The sequence below is a fragment of the Phlebotomus papatasi genome, chromosome 2 (assembly GCF_024763615.1).
Source record: "Phlebotomus papatasi isolate M1 chromosome 2, Ppap_2.1, whole genome shotgun sequence".
NCBI lineage: Eukaryota > Metazoa > Arthropoda > Insecta > Diptera > Psychodidae > Phlebotomus > Phlebotomus papatasi.
This window is the reverse complement of record NC_077223.1, coordinates 101,184,845-101,206,712: the sequence shown is the minus strand read 5'-3', so window position 1 is coordinate 101,206,712 and position 21,868 is coordinate 101,184,845. Positions and strand designations below refer to the sequence as shown.

The 21,868-nt window shown below is 32.6% G+C and overlaps 2 protein-coding genes across 10 annotated transcripts in view; one reads left to right on the top strand and one right to left on the bottom strand.

Moving 5' to 3' along the window:
- Positions 1 to 14,015, bottom strand: part of LOC129800445 (putative gamma-glutamylcyclotransferase CG2811) — a 107,669-nt gene extending 93,654 nt beyond the window's left edge. Inside the window, exon 1 of the mRNA XM_055844810.1 lies at positions 14,012 to 14,015. The gene's annotated coding sequence lies outside the window, so the exon portion shown is untranslated. The remainder of the gene's footprint in view (positions 1 to 14,011) is intronic.
- Positions 1 to 21,868, top strand: part of LOC129800431 (protein NDRG3) — a 67,403-nt gene that overhangs the window by 2,701 nt on the left and 42,834 nt on the right. For 7 of the 9 annotated variants that reach the window (XM_055844786.1, XM_055844785.1, XM_055844790.1 and 4 more), the window contains exon 2: positions 21,093 to 21,304. The exons of the other annotated variants lie outside the window; for them this stretch is intronic. In XM_055844786.1, coding sequence (XP_055700761.1) covers positions 21,099 to 21,304 — 206 coding nt within the window. In that variant the 5' untranslated portion in view covers positions 21,093 to 21,098. The remainder of the gene's footprint in view (positions 1 to 21,092; positions 21,305 to 21,868) is intronic. 9 annotated transcript variants of the gene reach the window in all.

Genomic DNA, 21,868 nt, shown 5'->3' with positions numbered 1-21,868 from the left:
GACATGAAAGTCGTTGATAATTTTAAAAATTACATGGACTATAGTGTGACCCAAGTGTCAAATCTGGAACCAAATATAGCCTATAGCGAGGCTCTACTATAAACCCAAATTTAACCAAACCAGTTGAAAAATATACTCTGCTCTTCGTTATCCGGCTGACGTGGGGATAAATTGACATTTAGGTTTTTTTGAATCTGGTCAACGGTTCTGTCGAAGAACAACAGAATTTTCTTCATCATTAATTTTTTTATATAAAATAAAAATAACACTTTAATCCACATTGAACAAACTGCATGTTTCTTGAAAAACGTTTTCAATACGTTAACCGCCAGTGTTTGGCAGCTGTCACCCGGATATCGAAGTGCCGGATAACGAAAAGCCGAGTGTAAACCCTTCAGAGTGGTTAAAATTTCTCTGTCATACATATAAGATGACAATTTCTTTAGGTCACAGGTATGTAGGGACGAAAATCTGGACCACCTTCAAAATATATCCAAAAATTAAAGAAATCATAGGAGCAATTTTCGAAATGAACTAAAAAAAGGAAAAAAAACTGACCAAGATAATGTTGACTTATGGAGTCAACATTATAATTTTCTGTCATCTAATATTGGAAGCCGATATCTCATAACGCTTGGCCTCTATCCGTGTCGCAACTTGAAAAAACGTGGATTATATACCTGTGATGCAATTCTGACGCCGTCACATTGCTATCCCGCCAAAATTTTCCCGATTTTGCGAAATAGAAATATACATCATACACAGAGTCTTCACTCTGTATGAGTGGGCACAGATAAAGAGTGTGGCGCTTTCAGCGGGATGGCATGTGTAGTAGTGCACAAAAAGCGGAATAATGGCTGTTATTTTGAATATCCCGCGAATTTTATCTCGCGAGCTCCTGGAGGTCATGAGATGGCAAAATAGATGCATTTTAAGTGAAAATTTCACGATTTAGTGCTCAAATTTTTTTGTTAAAATTGGTTCTATTAATTTTATGTAATATATAATTACATAAATTTAATGTCCACGAGGAAAAATTGAAATAATTATCGATGAATACTTTGGGATTTCTTGGTGTCTCCAGAACCCACAAAGATACTTATAGTCCATCACTTCAACATTCTAAAATATCTTAATGTGGAAATTCTCAAGAAATGGGTGAAAGTATTTGATTAAATCCATGTTATTTCAATAGCGAGTAGGATGGTGTTGTCCAGAAACGATTTGTCAAAAAAAAAATTCAAAGAAGATTTCCCTAGAACTACATTTTTAAACTAATTAATTTTCAATTTTAATTTTTTCTATAATTTTCTTCATTTTCTTCATAAATCCCTGAATATCCTTCGAATCCCCGAAAAGGATTGCGCAAGACTACTTGTCTTTTTCACGAAAATATTCTCGAAAAAAGAGCTAAGTTCTCTGAAGATCATAAACACGGAGAACTTAAGGGTAAGGGACCGGTGTAACAATTTATTAACAACAATAACCTGATGGTCGTTGAATGGAACATTTCAGCCCAGAATAAAAAAAAACATTTCTTCTCAGAGCTTTTTCGGTTCCCTGCGGACCTTCTTCACGGGTCGAAAATGTCAGGTTTCTGGGATTTTGTCTTTCTTGGGGGCCAAAGGGATGACTTCATTGGGTACATGGGTCCTGAAACACACACTCCACGAACAATTTTACAGCGATATTTTACTTTTTACAAATAAGATTACTAGTTACTACACAAGTTAAACAAAATGAAATAAAAATCTTTCTTGGCTACTAACTAAGTTTTGCTTAACTCATTAAGTAACTTATTTGTAAAAAGTAAAATATCGCCGTAAAATTGTTCGTGGAGTGTGTGATTCAGGACCCATGTACCGCATGTACCCAATGAAGACATCCCTTTGGCCCCAAGAAAGACAAATCCCCAGAGACCTGACATTTTCGACCAATGAAGAAGGTACGCTGCGCAGGGCACCGAAATCTCTAGGAAGAAAAGATTTATAATCCAAAGACATAATATTCATATTTTAATAGATTATTGTGTTCATGTTTTACGATGATGTTAACATTATCTCTTCCTTCCCATCCTATGATATTCAGTGGCCTCAGCTCTTTCTTCAAGGAAATATTTTCGCGAAGGACACAAGTTGTCCTATCTTATTTATAAGTTTGAAGAATATTCAAGGATTTATGAGAAAAATCGAGAAAATTACAAGAAAAATTAAATGATAGGAAATTAGTTTGTTCTAGGGAATTTTTCCTTGAATTCTCCTGCAAAAATCATTTCTGGATTCTGGACACCAACGTTCTGTAATGTACAATTATTGAGATAAATACGAGTTTAAACAAGCAAGTTTATTAATTTCTTGAGAATTTTTACCTAAAGATATCTCAGAAATTTGACGTGATATTCCTCCATAAATGTCTTGGGAGAACATGTTCATGAAACACCAAAAGAAAAACAAAAGTACTCATCCACTTGCATCCCCCACAAGAAAGGATTTCATTTTATTGCACTGTGTTTTAGAAAAAAACTTTAGGTATTATAGTTCATAACGAAGTTGTTTATTAAATGCCCAAGGCATTAATAAATTCATATGGAAAAATCATTTAAAAAAATTATTTTGTTGGCTTGGACCACACTTGTAACAAAGAAATTAAAATTTGAGTGATTTGATGAAGCCGGCTATGTAACGGAAATGATTTTGAAAATATCCCGCAATTAAAGAGTAAACGAGAGAGTGCGAGCGAGAGCAATGGCAAGATTGAGAAATGACAGCCTCATTGAACAAGCGTTGAATTTCACGGATTTTTCTCTAGTTTTTCTCGAATTTAATGTTTTAGTAAATCAAATTACAATAATTTTCATCTCATAAAGAGTGTTTCTGTGTTTAAATGTGAATAATTTGCTCAAAAGTGCACAAAATATGAGCTGAAGCGGCTTCACACACACAACCACCTTCCCGAAAAATCTGGATAAATTTCGTGACGGCCATCGGAATTGGGGGGCTGATCTCTCTTTGAGTTCGAGCAGTAATACATAGTTTTTAAGGGGTAGAGACGGTAGGGAATATGCGACAGAGGGAAATAGAAAAAAACGTCTGAGGATAATCCTTACGTCAAGTTACGTGAAGATTTGAGAGCCCTGTCCTGTTCAGATTTATCCCTTTAAGGACGAAAGGGGACACCGGTGTCCCAAAAATAAAGACCAAAATTTCCGACTACTTAGAGGACAAAATAACTTTCTATAAGCCAAAAAATGTTTTTTTTTGTTTTTGTCAGAGATGTCAGAGACAACCTATATACCTATAAACCCTTTGAAATTTCGAAAATTTCAACGGCTGTTTGCACAAAAGTGAATAAATGAGTGAAAACCACATTTATTTAAATGAAACTGAAATTCAAACGTGAATTTCATCCTAAAATGCCACAAAATTTGCTTTTTACAGCAAACGTTTGCGAACTCTTGTTAATGATTGAAGTTTCGAAAATATTAAAAGTTTGATATGAACGGATAAATTAAGCGCTAAAGTGGCTAATATGTGAACATTCATTTTAGACTTCCTCTTGATTTTCGAATAGCTTAGGCTTGGCTTTGACTAGTACATAACATCAGTCATGTACTGAAAAAATCTTCAGGAAAAAGGTTTTCCCTTTTATTTTTTGATTGGAATAACATCATGATTTTAGCACTAAAACAAAATCTGTTTCCTTATCCATTGAAATACGAAATGTTTCTTTTTCATCTTAATTCTGGATTTTATGACAATAAATGGTCAAGTTACAGATCGTTTTAGACCATTCAAGGAAAAAACTCTAGGTACTAAAAATATTTGGAGTGTTATGCCCTAGACACACTTACGACTTAAGCCAAGAGACGGCTTAACTTAATTATAATCAAAATAATGAATAGATTAAATTTCCTTTGGTTTCTGACTAATCCGTCTGTCAGCTCTAGCCGAAAAACAACTTAGTTAGTCGGAAACTGATTGGACTATAGTATAATAATTAATTTTATTATAAATTACGTTAAGCCGTCTCTCGGCTTAAGCCGTAAGTCTGTCTAGGGCATTAAGGAACTTTTTGTCAAGAGATATTCATGTTATACCATCATAAACTACTTCTGATTTTTAGAACAAAGATTTCTTTGAGTACTTTCTGGTGTATACTAAAAAGAAGACATGTTAACTCTAATGATACAAATTAACTTTCAAATGAACAAATGATAAATTGTTTTAATATGAGTTTTGGACTGAAGCTTTATCTCAGTTTCCGAAGGTTCTGAAATTCTAGATTTGCCCTTAATATCCAATTCTAAGCCACAAAATCTTGGTAAATTTGCCCTCATAAGTAATTAGATGAACTAACCCATATGGCTAAATTTTTGATCTGAAGACTATAACTCTTCAATGCTATTTCATGTTACACAGATTCATAAAAAAACAAATATGAACGTTTTTTAGAACATTTAATCGGTTTTAGAAAACCAAATACCTATCTTGTTCCGAAATTCGCAATTGCCTAGCTTCAAGAGCCTTGGAATTGAAGGGTTTTCTTCCAATATTTTTTTTCTGAAATTGTTCTTATTTTCAGTATACTTATTTATAGGGACGTCTAGTCATTAATATCTGTCTCTCAATATATTGATTTTCAATTAAATATTCATTTATAAAGCAAAGAATAAATAAATAATTTGGGATGATTAGAAAATATTTACTTTTCAATCATATCTTAATCATCCTGAGGGCTTTAATAAACAACCTGGTGTAAAAGAAAATACTATGTAGCATAACTCTGTAAAATAATTTATGACATAATAATTCACATAATACACTCAGAAAAGAGCTCTGTAGAAACAGCTCTTAATTTAGCTCTTGAAATAAGAACGGGCATTTGTGTCTTGGGTTAAAGACTATTTTACTTGAACGAAAGCATTTTTTTTTAAAACATGCTTTGGCTCAAGAACGTACAGTGTTTGAATTTTCAAAGATTAAAAAAAATGTCTCTGAAGGAATTTTAAGCACCGAGCAGATCTTGGAGCAAAGCATAACGAGCTTTGATTCCTGTATCAGATTTTCTTTGCTGTATCGCAACAATATTGACGTACACTCACAAATAATAAACGCAATTGAATTTCACGTTTTTTTATTGAAGTATCACTGTATACATTTTTAATCTATTGTATTTCACATTCCCTAATTTTTTTTACTAAAATCTAAACGAAATTCATCCCTTTTTGTCTAAATCAAAACTCACATTTAGGAAGATTTTTTTCCATCCGACTATCGATGAGCGAGATGCCCGACATGTTTACAATTTTTTTTCACCGGAATCATCTCGCAAAAATCTTTTAAATTTTTCACTATATAACATTTTTAAATAAAAAATCACTGTTGCACAACACTCCAGAGGCTCGAGTGAGCTTGTGAGTCACAATGTTTTGTTTTTCAGAAAAAAATATTTTTGTATTTTTCGATCAATAATTCACCTAATTTTCACATAATTCTTGTCGGCACTGTATTTTTTTGAACCACAAGACACTTCACTACTCGTAAAGGCTTCCCCCACAATTTTCACTATAATTTTATTAATAAAACTCGCGAAAACAATCACCACTTTACGAATTAATTGCACTGTAAATTATTTTGTCTGCCATTTGACAGCACTGAAAGCCACTGGAAATTTTCTAGTGAGATGATATTTCGCTCAAGATACGCCAGCTCTTAGTTGATATGTTTTAGAGCACAGCTCTTAATTCAAAGCACGACATGTTTAGGTTGATTCGGCTCTTAAAATATTCTTACAGACAAGAGCTGTATTTTTGCAAATCCCATACAAAGTTAGAACTGCCCTTTTCTGAGTGTAGGATAAAGCTTGATCCTAAAATGTCTTTGACAAAATGTCTCTTCACGACAGACATGAAGAATATTGTGGAGTTATCCAGCTTAGAAGCTAACAATGCATAACATCAAAATTTATATTATGTAACAGGTCATTGATTCGGTTTTGCCTTCCAATATCCCAGTTCCACGACATAAAATATGATTACTTTTAAATTGGGTTTGTTCTGATTTGAATACAATGAATTCATGCCATTTGGTAAGGATTTTGAGACGATAGATTATTTCTTCAAATATTTATCTAAGTTCAAGCTAATGTATGTAATTTTTTTATGCTGTGGTTTTGTGGATTTATAAGTTTCTGGAATAAACTAAGATTTCCCAATGCTAATATTTGCTGAGACGTTCTATAGGCTTATTGGAAATTCATGTTAATTTCTGTATTATCAATTGCCAAAGAAAAAAGAGGTTAGGTTGAAATAAACATAAACTATTGGACGGTTTTGTATTAATTAAAGCTTTTAAAATCGCTAAGAGTCTTACAAGAAAGCTTATTTCGAAAGTTTAGCGATAAAACGATCTTATTTTTAACTTATACATTTTTTAGCGATCAAAATACTTTTCAAACTTGAGCTATTAAAATGTTAAACAAATTTGAGGTTAGGAAAAAATGTTTAATTATTTAAAAAATATATATATATAATAAGAGATAGTTTAGCTTTGTTGCATAATTTTTAGAGTTTTCGGAGAAAAACTTTTACTTTTCATTATAACCTTTTCTTTTAAAAATAATTTATCTAATTTGGAGCAATTAATCCGAAAATTATTCAGAGGTTTTATTCAAATTTTGCCTTATCATCCTAATTTAAAATAATAAAACTCGAAGAAAAGTTCCTGGTGAACTCGTCTGAGGACTTTTAAGCTTCTTTTGCTTGAGTGCTTTTTTTTTCGAGCTAAAATCATCATTTTTTTTTGCAACTTTATCTGTATAATCAGAGACTTCTTATAAAGGATTCCATGGGAATTTCTGCTAAGATGAGCAGAGAAATCCTGAAAAATGCTCCCTTAAGCTTTTCTCAATCCCTTTCTTTGTTTATCTTCCCATGGAAAATTCATTTCAACTGGCCAATTACACTGAATGAGTTCTGAGAAAAATTTCTCGCTGGGTGCTAATGCTTTTCTTTTGCGTTTCTGGAAATCGCTCATTAATGATTCATCTGCAATTTGATTGAATGTATGGGTCAGATTCTGTGTTTTTATTTAGACGCTTAAAATATTAGTAACTGGATTAAATTGATCTCAATTGAATTGAATATTTCTCACGATTGTGCGTCAAAATATCAATTAAATTGTGACATTATTTTGCTGTATTTCTCCAAGGTTTTTTCTTCTTCGTGCTTCAGTGGAAATCTAAATGAATTATTCATAGATTTATTGACTGTATTGTAGTTGTACCTACTTAGAATGGAATTCAATACATAGTATTCTTCAGAACTCTAAAGAATTTTTTTATTTTTTTAAAATAAAAAATTGAGAGCCATTTTATGACCTCTTCATTATGAATAAAAAGAATTTGTAAAAGGTGTAAATCCGAAACGGTAACGTTTTTTTTCAGTAAAAAGATGCACTTAAAGTCCCAACGACTTACAGAAATACTTCTAAGTGTATACTTGAAATTTACGCTAATTTGTTAAGGAAAAAAGGAAGAAAGTCTATCCGAAATAATGTTCGCTTATGGGTGAAGGGTCACTGAAGATTGGAAGTCAGTATCTCCTACCATTTGACGTCTAGCTTGGGGAAAACCATAAGATCAAATAAAAAAAATATCCAAGAAAACTGAATCAATTACCAGTACTTTACCGATTCATTACCGATTAACATTAAAATTACCGACCGTTTTTAACCGTTTTTCTTAACGCGCTCGGTCAAATGACAGACTTCGGTAGGGCAGGATACTCAACAAATTTTTCTTGTAAAAGAGAATAAAAAATAAAATTTGAACATTTGAAAATTTGAACATAAAGTTTAATAGCGAGATTGTACCGTTTAAATATGTGTTAATTTTAAAAAGTTTTTAAACCGGTTAATTTGACCAGGTCTTGGTAAGTTTAGTTTTAAGACTGATGTAGCCGAATTGAAAATTTCAAGACCGTTAAAAAAATTCCAAAATTAAGTAAATCTGTTGAAAAATGAGTCTTCCAGAGTGGTTATGATTTGATCTTAAAAAAATCAAAATAGAGATTTTTTTGGCCATTGTGGTTATAGGATTGTATGGACGAAATGTACGGATGACTATTTCTAAAACATATCAGAAAATAATTGAAAATTCCTGGGCCAATGTTGAGAAAAACAAAAAAAAAACATGGTTTTGGTGGGGATAGAGTGGTACAATAGGAAAATGAAAAAAAAAATGATATTCCTAATTTTTTGATTTTGCGATTTACTTTCCAGAAACAAATAGTAAATTTATTCATTATTATTTTCTTTTATTGTGGGAATTTTCTTCAATTTTTCCTCATATTTATTGTCTCTTAAAACCGAAAAAATATTAGCCAAGGCACACATACCAAAAACCGTAAGCACGATAATCTCATAGAAGAACTCTGCTATTTTTTTCTTATTTTATTAGACCTTTAGTGATTTCTATTGTTCTGTCCAACTTTGCCGTTTTCAAGAAAACTAGAAAATTCTAAATAAATGTTTTCGTTAGCTCAGACACTTGAGCCTAATTGTGAGTGTTTAGGGTTATCAAAAAGTCCTATATCACAATTATTTGTCATTATTTGTTTTTTTAAAATTTATTTTACACTATTGTAATGAATTTTGAGCAACCTAATTGCAAAATTTCGTAGAAATATTGTGGCACAGTAGACTAATGACCATGTCACATATAAGATCAATATTAAGATTAATACTTTCTGAACTGCGAGTATGGCAAAAAAAGATAGCAAGTATTTTATGATGCCTCTCTCTCGCGTTTCTCTCGAAAACTGACCGAATCACAGTTGGAACGCATGGAAAATTGCTCGAATTGCCTGTAATACGATTCAGAAAGCAATTAATACGAACAGTAATATCTTACTCATCGTATTACTCCAATAGAGTGTACTCTTTCTAACATAGGGGAGGTTTGGGACAGGAGTAGTGTGGGACAAGGCGATTTTTTCAATTAATTTTTGAAATAAATGGGATTTAACCATTACTGTATCGTAGGCAATATTAAGATGTATCTTGACTAAAATAATGGATATCCTCAGTTTTATTGTTTTAATTCCATAAATTTTTTTTAAAAAAAATGATAAAAATCGTATATTTTGACGTCTCAATTTTCCACTTTGTATTTTATATCAGCGATATATAATCAAAACCTTTTTATCTCATTAGGTAGCAGTGTAATCTGGGAACATATTTTTATAAAAGTTTCAGAGATTATACGCTCTTGTTTTTTACATAAAGGTTTTAAATACCAAAACTACACATGGGGATGTTTGGGACACTTGAAAGGGGATGAATGGGACATTGATTTTCGACAAGATTGTAGGTGGTATGCAATTTTTTATTGTCAAAATGAAGAGTAATGCCCAGTTTCTACTGGAAATCTCCCTCTTGTGCAAAGTTTATCAGTGGAGCAGATTTCTCTAACTACAGGGACAATTAAACCATCAATGTCTTGGGAATCAATAATTCCTTCTCGGAGGATATTCGATCTTTGCCCAATCTAGTTAAAAACTATTTTTTTCGAAAATTTCTCGAACAAGTTCTCCAGAAAAGGCAAGGTGAGATATAATTCAGAGGAATAATGAGAAAACAGGTACAATGCAGTTGTCGTAAAATCAAACAGGAATCCATCAATGGGTTCAAAACTAAGAGTTGCAAGAAAATCTATTCGCCTGAGGAATTTGATAATCATAATTGCAATATTTAGAATAAAAAAAGAAAAGAAAGGTAGATGGAAAATAAGAAGAAAATACTTTAAATAATTGATTGACAATAAATGACTCTACTGTACAAATAAAATTGATATTAATTTCTAAGTGTAAATAAAAGATGAAACATTTTTATTCTATCAGAAATATTTTTAATCTGTTATTTAAAATTAATTAACGTGTTCCAGTAATACAAATTATGCGAGAAAAAATGCGTCCCAAACATCCCCTTTTGCGTCCCATACTGCCCCACATCGGGGAGGTTTGGGACAAAGCGTCAAGTTAAATGTTTTATTTTCTCCAAAGAAAACTGAGTTGTTTTCCAAGTTCTATCAAGTACTTTTTATAAAGTCAATACTCATAAGTATCCTATAGACCGCATAAAATTGTAATACACTATCGTGGTTAGTTAATAGTGTCTCAAAGTCAAAACATGAAAAAGTGTCCCAAACCTCCCCGGTCTCCCCTACGTGATTTTCCACATGAAATTTTGCATACTATATACCTCTCTCTCAGGCTTTTCTTAATATTAATATTAATCTTATATGTGACACTACGGTAAAACATAATACGAACTTAATTACTGGTATCAACTGTAAAGCTCAAGTCTGCAAATTTCACAGATAAATTATATCATTTTAATTATTTTTTAAACTTATTAAACCAATAAAAATCACGTTATGTGACTTAAAAATTAAATTAAGTTCGGAAATTCATAACTTATTTAATTAGAATAAGTGCAATTCATATGGTAACCCTTTGTTATTTGTTAATAAGACATTTGAAATTTAATCCTTTGTGTATATAGGGCTATAACCGAAACCTTATTATTATTATTAACCAGAATTATGTCTCTCTTTTAAATGTCCCCAACGTCTTAAAATGAGAAATGTTGAACTATATTGCTATTCTTGATTATACGTTTTTCCATGATGAGACACATCCATAAATCGCCTGATTATATAGGGCTGGTCCAGCAAGCAATAAAACCAAGCATTTTTCTGTTAGGTTGTCCTTTTCTAAGTAGAACACTTGCTGTTAATGTGCCACAAATTAATGGGATGTCGACAAATTGCGAATTAAACTGACAAAAGGGTTGGAGACTTAACTCTAAAAGCCACTTTTGAAAACATAAAGTATCCCCGACACTTGTGGGAAAATTGTATGTTTTTCTCTGTGTTTTAATGCTGTAACACGCCCCAAAAGAGCGTCTAGACGTCAAAAGATAAATTCCAACCGTAAAATCCAACGAAAAGAGAGATAAAAAAATCAGTAAAACGTGCTTTTGAAAACCTATGAAAAATTGTGAAATTGATCGATTTTTTTTTCTGTGGTGCCTCGAGGTTTGGCTATTTCGCGAGTATTTGGTAAATGCAGAAAGTTGAGTCGATTGCGTCACTATTTCGCACTCACCTGTGATTTTTAGTTGCTCAGCATGAGTCAATTTAGAGATATTTGGACATTAATCTTGGATGGGTTTGTTGGAGGATTTAGAGATGGGTCAGCAGTGTCTGGATAAATTGTTATTTTTTTCGTTCTACGCAATTTACATGAGGAATAATATTTATTGCGCCACTTTGTCTTTCTCTCGAGCCACTTGGGGACAATAATAATCCAATGAGGAGAACATTAACAGTTGTTGATGGTGTGTCCAAAGACGTAGCATCAAAATCAACCCAAATGACATGACATTTAATTCAATTCTGCACAGAAGATTAGCTCCAAAGCATTTCCGAGAGACATCTTGGGTTCTATCTTAAGCTCGTGGGTGGTTATCATTCGAGGCAATTAATCTTCTTTCCCAAGCCATTACACTGGCAAACACATTTTTGACGTAGGAACACAAAAGAATTAATTGGAATACATATTTGTAATAAATGAGAAAAAAATGGTATATGTACAAAATTGAGGTAGGATAATACATTGTTACTTTTGCTTAATCATGTACCTCAAGGTCTTAGTCATGTACCTCAACTTCTCTAATTTCTTATCAGTCAGGTTTTTAGGAAAATCATGAATTAGGATTGGATCATTAAGGGCAAATGATCTATTTAATTCTGAAGAACCAATTAAAATGATTTTTATTTAAAATTTTGAGCCTTTAAGGAACTGGGCTAAACCTCTGAAGACCGCTTTATACGGGCTTCAGACCTAAGGCTTAGGCAAATGGTTTATCTGTTCTAATTTCTTATCAATCATGATTTTTGGGAAAATTTAACTTAGGATTGGATTATTAAAGAGAAATAACCTATTAGGCTCTCAAAAAGCAATTAAATTGCACGCTTTTTAGGATTTTGAGACTTACGGGAACTGGGTTAAACCTCCAGTCTGATGACCGCTTTAGGGGTGATAACCAACCTTTAGAACGAATCAAGTACAATTTTAATTCGTTGAATAATGTTCATGTTTTCTAAATTAGTTTATATGATAAAAAGCCTATTAGCTCTAAGCCGGAAATTTTGATTTTTTCTGGAAAGTCACAGTACTTTTAAGGTTTTGTTTCAATTCATTAAAACGATTCAGCGTTTTCGAATTCTGTGAACTTTGGCTCTAATAACTTGGATAATGGTCAATATGCATAATTGTTATCATTTTGGCTTTTATTTTTATTTTGGTGTTTTCTAAAAATCTTACTCGGAAATTCTAGTACCGCAAGTGGTACAATTTGGACAATGGTACAATTTGGACAGGGCTTTTTGTCTTGATAAATTTAGTACTTCATTTTTATTTTTATATTTTTAATGCTTTAGTTTTATAATTTGGTTCCTTGTGCTTAAATTAAATTTTGTACTGTATTTATCAAGAAAAAAGCCATGTCCAACTTGTACCGGCGTATTGTCCAACTTGTAACACTAATTCCAAATTATATCACTTTACCCTAATCGCTTTTGAGATACATTTCTATTACTTGCTGAATACAGTAAGTACGGGTGACTTTGCCACTTTCCTGTTCGCAAGGTTTTCTTTACTTCTAGAACTTAAGGATGATCTTTACCGATCCAATCTTTCATGTCTGATCGGTGAGAACCGGTCTTAAACACTAGAATTAAAGAAAAGCATACGTGACCCCCTCCTGTCAAAGTCACCCGTACTTACGGTACCACAAAGCTTTTTGTTTACATTGTTAGTAAACCGGTTTTGAATATTAGGACTGGTCAGACTATCAGATTGGATTTACTAAAATTTAATCCAGACTCATAGCCATTAGAGCTATGATCGTGCAGTAATTAAAATTGAGAAGTTATTATTTTGTCAGAACGCGACTGAGGGCCTAGATTTAACAACAGTGACCTCCCGCATCCGGACGATACATGAACTTAACCAAAAACCGCATGTTTATTCCTCCTACCGTTTTCTCCTTAGAGCAGGGGTGTGCAAGAACCGTTTGAAACCAAATAAACGTCAAAATAAGTTTGTTCAGGTTGTTGTAACTGAAATTGAAAATATTATTTTATTATTAAATTATTTGATTCAGTAAAAGCTATGTAACATATTCAAGTTGATTTTTAGTTGGAAAATTATAGTAAAATCAACTTTCATCTGAAAGTAAAATTTTCAACGTATAGGGTAAGATGGGGTAATTTGGAACAATGTCTAATTTGGACCTTTGAGATTTCCTAACAGTTTTAGATTGCAAAAGGGAGAAGCAACGAAGAAGTACTCTTAAATGTAAAGTCTTGTACTTCTTCGTAGTTCTCTTTTTCTCTTTGACTATCTGAAGCAGTGAGAAAATCCCAAGATTCCAAAATAGGCATAAATCCGAATTTTCCAGGGGGTAAACAGGTCTGCCCCTTACGGTTCACTTTGGATGCCGATCAGCGTGATCTTGGCAATCTGCCACTTATGGTTCACTCTCTGGATATACTTGTTCCCCCCCCCCTGAAATTACCCCATCTTACCCTATGCGATAGTCCCATCTTGATCTTAGCGTCTTAATTGTCGTAAACGATAATCGTGCTACTCTCAATGCACAAGATAATCATAGTAAATTCATTTCCAGTGAAAGTTTACGACGATTATTTTTTAATTTTTCGGAATTCAAGGGAAATATAAATTTGATTTTACTTTAAATAAGTTTAAGAATGTTTCAAAGCTAATACTGACCAGAAAGCGCCTCTTTGTAAATGATTTCAATATCTATTCCAAAAGTATGAATTACGCTAAAATCGGTAAAAGTTTGTATTATTTTGATTTGACAATAAGTTTTACATTGTGATATTGGTTAAACTTTCCAACTTACTTCTCTTTCTTTTCTTTCCTTTCAAGCGAATTAGAGAACTCTAATTGGAGAAAATAAATCTTTAAATGACTTACTAAGCAGCTCGATAAACTTTAGACTTGAGACATGGAGAAAGATCCAAATAGTGTTAGTGAACTACTGCATCTGGATATTTTTGTATCAATCCAGTTTAATCTGCAAAATATCAGCTTGATTTTACTGGTAACGACACGATTGTCTTTGGCATACGTGTTTGTGTTGAATGGGAAAATTTTTCAAACTGAAGACGCAAAAGATTGTACACCAAACAACTCAAGCTGAAAATCAAGAGAATTTTATCATTAGATGTTAAAATATTCAGAATTTGGCCAGAGAGGATGTGACTCAATAAGAAACCCTTTAGTTGTGCGGAGAAATGTTTTATGAATGATGAATTTCCTCTTTTGCCTTGTTTTGCTCCTATTTGTGTATTCTTGTCTCTTTAAATTGGATAAAGTGCGACACAGATATTAACTTGTGCTGAGAAAAATTCAATTAGTGTTAAAAATAAAATCTACTCGTGTGGGTGGCAAATTGAGATAGAGTCTCCCCAATCTACATTGTAAATATTGAGATAGGTCTCTTTTCTCTCTCGATTTTATGATTCCAGTTTCAATTTAACAGAGATTCTCAAACTGTACTCACGTAGTACTTTCACCTTAAAAAATAGTACAATTTTCTTTTTATCTTGCGACAAAATGCACCACAATTTTGTGGTCGAAAATTTAAAAAATAGTCCAAATAATTCATCGATTCGGCACTCAGGCAAATTTTCAAGAGCATGGCCAAGCAAAAGAATTCACTAACCACACTGAAGAACTTGAAAATATGTTGAAGATACTAATCAATAAACGGCCTCAAAATACAATGAAGAATTTTGTGTGGAAAATTTATTATATGAAAAGGGGAGGTTTTAAATGAAATTTATTGCTATCATTGGGCATTTTTGTGGCAAAAAGGAATTATATAGAAAAGTCCCATTGTTAAAAGTTCAAGAACAGACACTCTGAAACTTTTGAAGTTCTAATAATTTTCTTGTTCATTGCATTCAAAGAGACCTTTTGAGCAGAAAATGGCTTATGAGCTACACACAATAGCTTTTGTTTTGTAAACATGTTTGTAGAATTATGCCTAGCGCACAATAACTTTTGTTTTGTAAACATGTTTTTGACATTTCAATGAGAGTGAATGAAATCTCGACCTAGTCATCTCGCTCACTCACATAGGCAATTTTAAAAACATGTTTACAAACAAAAGTTATTGTGCGTTGGGCACATTACTTTTATAAGAGTGCGCGAAATGAGTAGATTTGATGTTTACTAAAATATCAGATACATTTTGCAAATTGAGAATTTATTGTGCGTGACGTATAATTCCCAACGCACACTATTTTTTGTTTTGTTAACATGTTTTTGACATTTCAATGAGAGTGAGTGAGATCTAAATCTAGTCATCTCGCTCATTTTCATGGGAAATTTTGAAAACATGTTTACAAACAAAACTTATTGTGCGCTGGTCATTATGCCCAAAGTACGATAATTTTTATTTTTAAACATGTTTTCAAATTTCTCTATGAGAGTGACAGAGATAACTATCGAGATTTCATTCACTCTCATTGACAACTTGAAAACTAAAAAAGTATTGATAAAACAAAAGTTATTGTGCACTGGGCATAATGACCAGGGCAAAGTAGCTTTTCTTTTGTAAATATATTTTTTGGTATTTAAAAGGGACAGAATGAAATATAAGTCTAGTCACCTTGCTCACAGGAAATTTTGAAAACATGTTTATATATTTCCATGTTTTCAAAATTATCTGTAGAAGTGAGCGAGATGACTAGATCTAGATTTCATTTACCTTAATTGCAATATCAAAAACATGTTTACAAAACAAAAGTTATTGGTTATTGTGTCTTAGGCATTATGCCTAGCGCACAATAACTCTTGTTAGTGAACCTGTTTTCAAAATTTCCTATGAGAGCGAGGGAGATGACTAGATCTCTCTTTTCTTCACTCAGATTGAAATGTCAAAAATATGTTTACAAAACAAAAGTTTATTTGCAAACATGTTTTTGACATTTCAGTGAGAGTGAATGAGATCTAAATCTAGTCATCTCGCTCTCTCTTATAGGCAGTTCAGAAAACATGTTTAGAAAACAAAACTTATTGTGCTTTGGGCATTAGGCATTACGCCTTACGCATAATAACATGTATTTAATATTTTACATGTTTTTAGCATTTCAATGAGAGTGAATGAACTCTAAATCTAGGAATTACAAAACGAAACGTATTTTGTGCACTGGGCATAATGAAATACGCACAAATATTTTTTATGAATAAATTTTTAAACCTGAGAAGTTTATGCGTAAGTTTGAGATGAGAACAGATCAATAGCATTTTTATCATATTAATTAATGAGGATTGATATGAGCATCTAATGTAAGAATTTTGCTTTACAAAGTCCATGCTTTGTGCTAAAAATATGCTCGGGAAGTCGCAATTAAAAATTTAATCCAAATTCATCGCAATTAGATTTATCACGGTGTATCTCGTGTTATCTTCTAATTCAGCAATTTATTGCGTTTCAGCACTTCTTATTTTAACCTGACTTATTGCGTTCAATGCGAGATAACCGTGATTTAACTCATATTTTGGTTTATGCCTATGACATACCTAAGGATTAGCCAAAATATAGGATTAAAAGATTGTAATGATCTCGTCAGACTTGAGGATTAATCATTGGATTCAATGGATTCAACGATTTTTAAAGATACTTGAGAGGGAGTAGGGTGAAAGGAACGTCTATTGACATTTTAAGAACTCGTGTCAGCACCTATTGACACCCTACTCCGTACCATTTGGGATATGAATTTTGAACATCTCTGTTTGTAATAAAAAGTATATTACAGAAAAACGTTATAGTAACTTACATTTTACTAGATACAATTAATAATTTTCAACATTTTAACAAAAGTGTGAATAGGGGTTCCCTGTCGAACAGGCGTTCCTCCGACCCTATAGATAATTCACGAAACTCGTGCCACAGTGAGTCGCTTCTTCTTTTTTGGAGAATGGCGCGAAAAGGACATCTCTGTGCGCGGTGGACAGACGCGCTTAGGGCATTATGGCCTCTACACACTAGAGCTATTTATGTCCATATTGAAGCAAATTCCCTACGCTCGTGCAGGAGATAATCTTCAATATTGACATAAATTTATCTACAGTGTAGAGACGTTAAAACTCTTCAATATGGACATAATTTTCTCTAGTGTGTAGAGGCCATTAGGGCGATTAGGGCAAGTTCAGGTTATCACTTAAAACTTTTTTAAATCTCCGAAACTTCGTATATCGTTTCAACAGACTATAAACCGATAGTGCAGCGATACCACAGCAGAGATGAACTGGTTAAATTGCCTTGAATGTGTTAAAGCTTGATGCTTCGACGTAGCATAGAAGTCTCGAATTTGAGTATTCCGCAAAGTCTAGGTCACTTTGTCACCCCTAAACACGGTGTAGCAAATACTTCTGAAATCTCAATTTCTTAGCCCCCATAGGGCCATATGAATAAATTTATAAAATTATGTTTTTACCATATTTTATTGAAAACTTTTTTGGGGATAATTTCTGGTTAGAGAGCATCTTTGGGAGAAAGTTAAAAAGTTTTGGTATTTCTGCATTGAGTTTCTCAATTCTCCACCTTGCGAACTTTGTGACCGTCCTTCTATCCTCCTGGTAAGATGTACCATTTGGAAGAGGTCGTGACTTGTTTTCAAGTCTTACGATGATCTGCGATGAAAAATGTCATTAAGGGAAGAAAGTTAAAAAAGAACTTGTGTCATCTTCTTTATGGTTTTTCCGTCTGTATTTTCCACCCTTATCGGACAGATTTTTCTCATGTCGTTTTTTTTTGTACTTCTGACTATAATAAAAATATATCTATAGTATATGGTTAATTTTTTGCGTTGCCGATACGTGTGATTTGATGGTTTGTGTTTCGCGCCAAATTCGATATGGGGCTTCCGGAGAGTCGTGGGCTGTCTTTAATGAAAAAATATCGATTTTACACCATTTTCCACACCACCACCACCCACTTTTTCCCATCCCAAAAATAATATAATGTTTCCTGTGTACATTCTTATTAGATTTGGATGTGTGTTATTTGTGCCTCTATCACAAATGTGGCTGTATTTTGAGTGTTCTCTTGTGGAAATATTACTTGAGATTATTAACATTTCTATATTGGTACTTTTTGATTGTTGTCTGGTCAATATATATCTATAGAGAAAAGAGATATCATAGTAAATTATATAGTTGAGATAACAAAAGATAGAGAGAGGAGAAAAGCAAGAAAATTGAGGAAAATTTCCATCTTATTAAATTCATTATATATTACCATTTTCTTTCTGTACATAGTATTTGAGAGTTTTCCATTTTTGGTTTTTTTCTCTTTAGCTCTTGTGTGTTTGTTCTTGAGACTTTAGAGAATGTTTGTCTGAGAAAAGAGGAAGAAATTCACTTTTCTCTTGTAAATATTATTTCAACTTTTATGGCTTTATTGTTGTGTAATTGTTCAGTGAAGAAATGTTTTTTAATTACTGCATATAGATTTTTTTAGTAGAGAATTTTTGGATAAATTAGTTTGCTGATTCGTAACATTTCACTCACATTTCACGCAATCTTCGTACATTAATTTCTATGTTTTTTGTGGAAGAAAAGTATTTTCTTTTATTTTCTAAAAATATTTTGTTTTAGTTTAAAATTGTTTTAGACACAATTGGTTTAGAATTTAATTACTTAAACCACATAAAAAACACTTATTTAAACACAACAAAACATATCTAAAAAGTCACATAAATAATAATTAAAAAAAACAAAAATTATTTAATAGAAATATTAATTATAAAAAAAAAAACAAAAAATAAATATTCCTAACTAAAAATTATTGAAATTAATATTTCATAAGAATATACGATCACATTTAGGGATTGCTATGAAGATATTTCATTATCAAAAACCATTTTTTAAATTTATTTTTTTCATTTTTTGTTTTTATCATAATTTATTGCTACTTTGTATTATTTATCAGTTCTGTCCTGAAGTGTTTATTTTGTAAGAATTCCACAGAAGAAATTCAGGGATTGCTTTACAATGTCCACGATTTTTGAAAGATTAATTTTTTTGGAAAAGATATAATTAAACCACATGGGAAAAGTTTGCTTATCAATAATTTTAGGCCACGCCCCTTTTTAAGGTACAGTTGAATAAAGTTAGAAAATATCTGTTTTTATTACTGTTTAACCTGAGATAGAGTTTTTCCACCGTTTTGCTCTGGAGGTTGGTCTCCAACGCTAAGACGACGGCGGACACTAAAAACTATACTGGATCTCATTCACTTATTCCTTACCATGGTATTATACATTATACGCAAATTGAGTGATTTTAGATGATTTATTTCTGGGCAACTTTTATCCGAATTGCTTTCAGGAATGGATTTTTAGTAACTTTAGTTCTTCAATTACTTGGGAAAAATGGTCCGACAGAGATGAAAATACATTTTATTATTGTTTTCTTACTTCGCGGAGGGTCATGCATTTTGCTCAAAACGGCGAACGGAAAATTCGACATCCCGTCAAATTTGTTAAAATTGGCCTTCATCCTCTTTCCTGATTTGAATTCTAGTTGTCAATTTGTTTTATTGGATAGTTACTCTATCTAAATCAATAGAGTTTGTAATGAATTAAGGCACAGAATTTTAATTCAGCGACCGTTAAGACGTGTGTTTGACAGGGGCTCCCCGCGCCCCCATAAAATAGATAAAAAAAATTATTTTCAAAAAATTCATCTATTAATTTGTAGGAAACTAATCCCAAAATATGAACATTCTATCTCAAGTATTTCTGGTACATTGACTGAATGGGTTAAAACGAAACTATGTACTTCGAAAGCATTTTTGATGAAGATATTTATATATCTATCTATCTAATGAAAAGTTTATTTATTTGAAACGAGATTTTTTGGAGAAAAATCCAGCATGGTATTTGCGTCCACTGCCGTCTTAGCGTTAGTGACTAATCTATTCCAGAACCAAACGGTTAAAATACTCTTTCTCTGGTTTTACTCATACAAATTCCGTAGAGGGCAGGGCTTAAAGTCCTATACCTATTTAGAGAAAAAAACTACCTCCCCGAGAGCCTGGTTGTTTAAATTAAAACATATTCCATTAAACTCTTAAAAGTCCCTGGCAAGTTTTTTTAAACTTGGTGAAAAAAAATTTGTGTTACTCCGATATTTCAGAAGCCACGCCCACTTGTATCAATTTTTCTGTTCCGAACTTAAAGTCCTATATCTCTTTAGAGAAAAAACTAGCTACCCGGGAGCCTGGTTGTTTAAATTAAAAGATATTCCATTAAACTCTTAAAAGTCCCTGGCAAGTTATTTTAAATTGAGTGAAAAAAATGTTTGTGTTACTCCGCTATTTCAGAAGCCACGCCCACTTGTATCAATTCTTCTATTCTGAACTCGAAGATTTACTAAAAGTGTTAAGGAAAAATGTTTGTTGGTTTTATTAAGGGGTTTGGCTATTTTGATTTAATTTAGCAAGGCACTAGACAGTGTTTAGTTTGTGAATTTTGTCGAGGGGCGTGGCTTATTTGTAAGGGTGTGGCGAGTGAGACACTAATTAACCCAATCATAAACGAAATTAATCCAGCTGTTTGCTTCGGCAGAAATTCTCTCTAAAAGTATGAGAATTATAAAAAGGTTTATTTTAATTAACAGCATTACCTTTCAAAATAGGCGTGACCTAAAATCCTCTACTTCAGACTTTTTGGAAAAAAATAAATTGATAAAGAGTTAGGACATTGCAAAGTTCATCCGAAATGGTGTTGGGATTTGTTTGTTCCTTTTCTCTGAAATTATTTTTTCTTTTGTTTTTTGATAAATAGAAAAAATATAAGTTATTCTTATAATTTTTCTTTATTTCTTTTTTTTATGTTCTTTTTTATGAAAATTTGGTCAATCATCCAAAATGCCAATTCTCCGTGGGCGATTTCGTGTAAAAATTGATTGGGTGTTGTGATAGAAAAAGATGCCCCAATCTGAGGGGGGTTATGTGTCACTGGAGAATGGACCCAGGTCCGTTTACAATGCCACGACGGAGCCAACTTCGGGGGCTCAGTCGGTGCTTGAGTCCGTGAAGCGGGCTATTGGGCAGGCGATTGGGAGCTCGGGGCATCCAGATGCACCCTTGCTCAACTCCAAATCACCAACAACCATCAGTATCGTGAGTGCCAGGTAAGTGTTACTCAATTGTAACCTCTAATCTCTTCAGCTTTTCCGCCACTTCCTTTCCATCCCAGGTCATTGAGAATATTGTAGAAGGGCGTGTTCGGTGAAGGTGATAAATCTCCATAACGTCACTGATGCCCTGCTTTTACTTGTTCTAACGCAGAAAATTCCTAAGTTACTGCAGAATTTTTCAAATGAAAATTCAAGAGAGCCAATAAAACTCAGGAATTTTCTTAATTTTAGAGAATCTCATTAGGGAAAATTTCAGAGAGATTCCCTGAAAATGTGTTTTAAAGCTTTGGTATTTTTTTCATCCAATTTCCCCCGAAGGTGATGGAGTTTTTCAACAGGTCAGACTTTGAAAGCTTTGCGTGAATTGTTCACAGAGAGAAAAAGATATCAAATTTTACTTTTTTGGACGCTAAATGAAAAGAAATGTTTATGACAATTGGTAACCTTTTAAAATTTGCAATAAAAAAATATCCTTCATTGCAAAAATATCCAGTGGAACTCGAGATTGTATTTTATGACTCGATGTTCTGTGAATTGGCGGGAAAATTAAAGTAAACA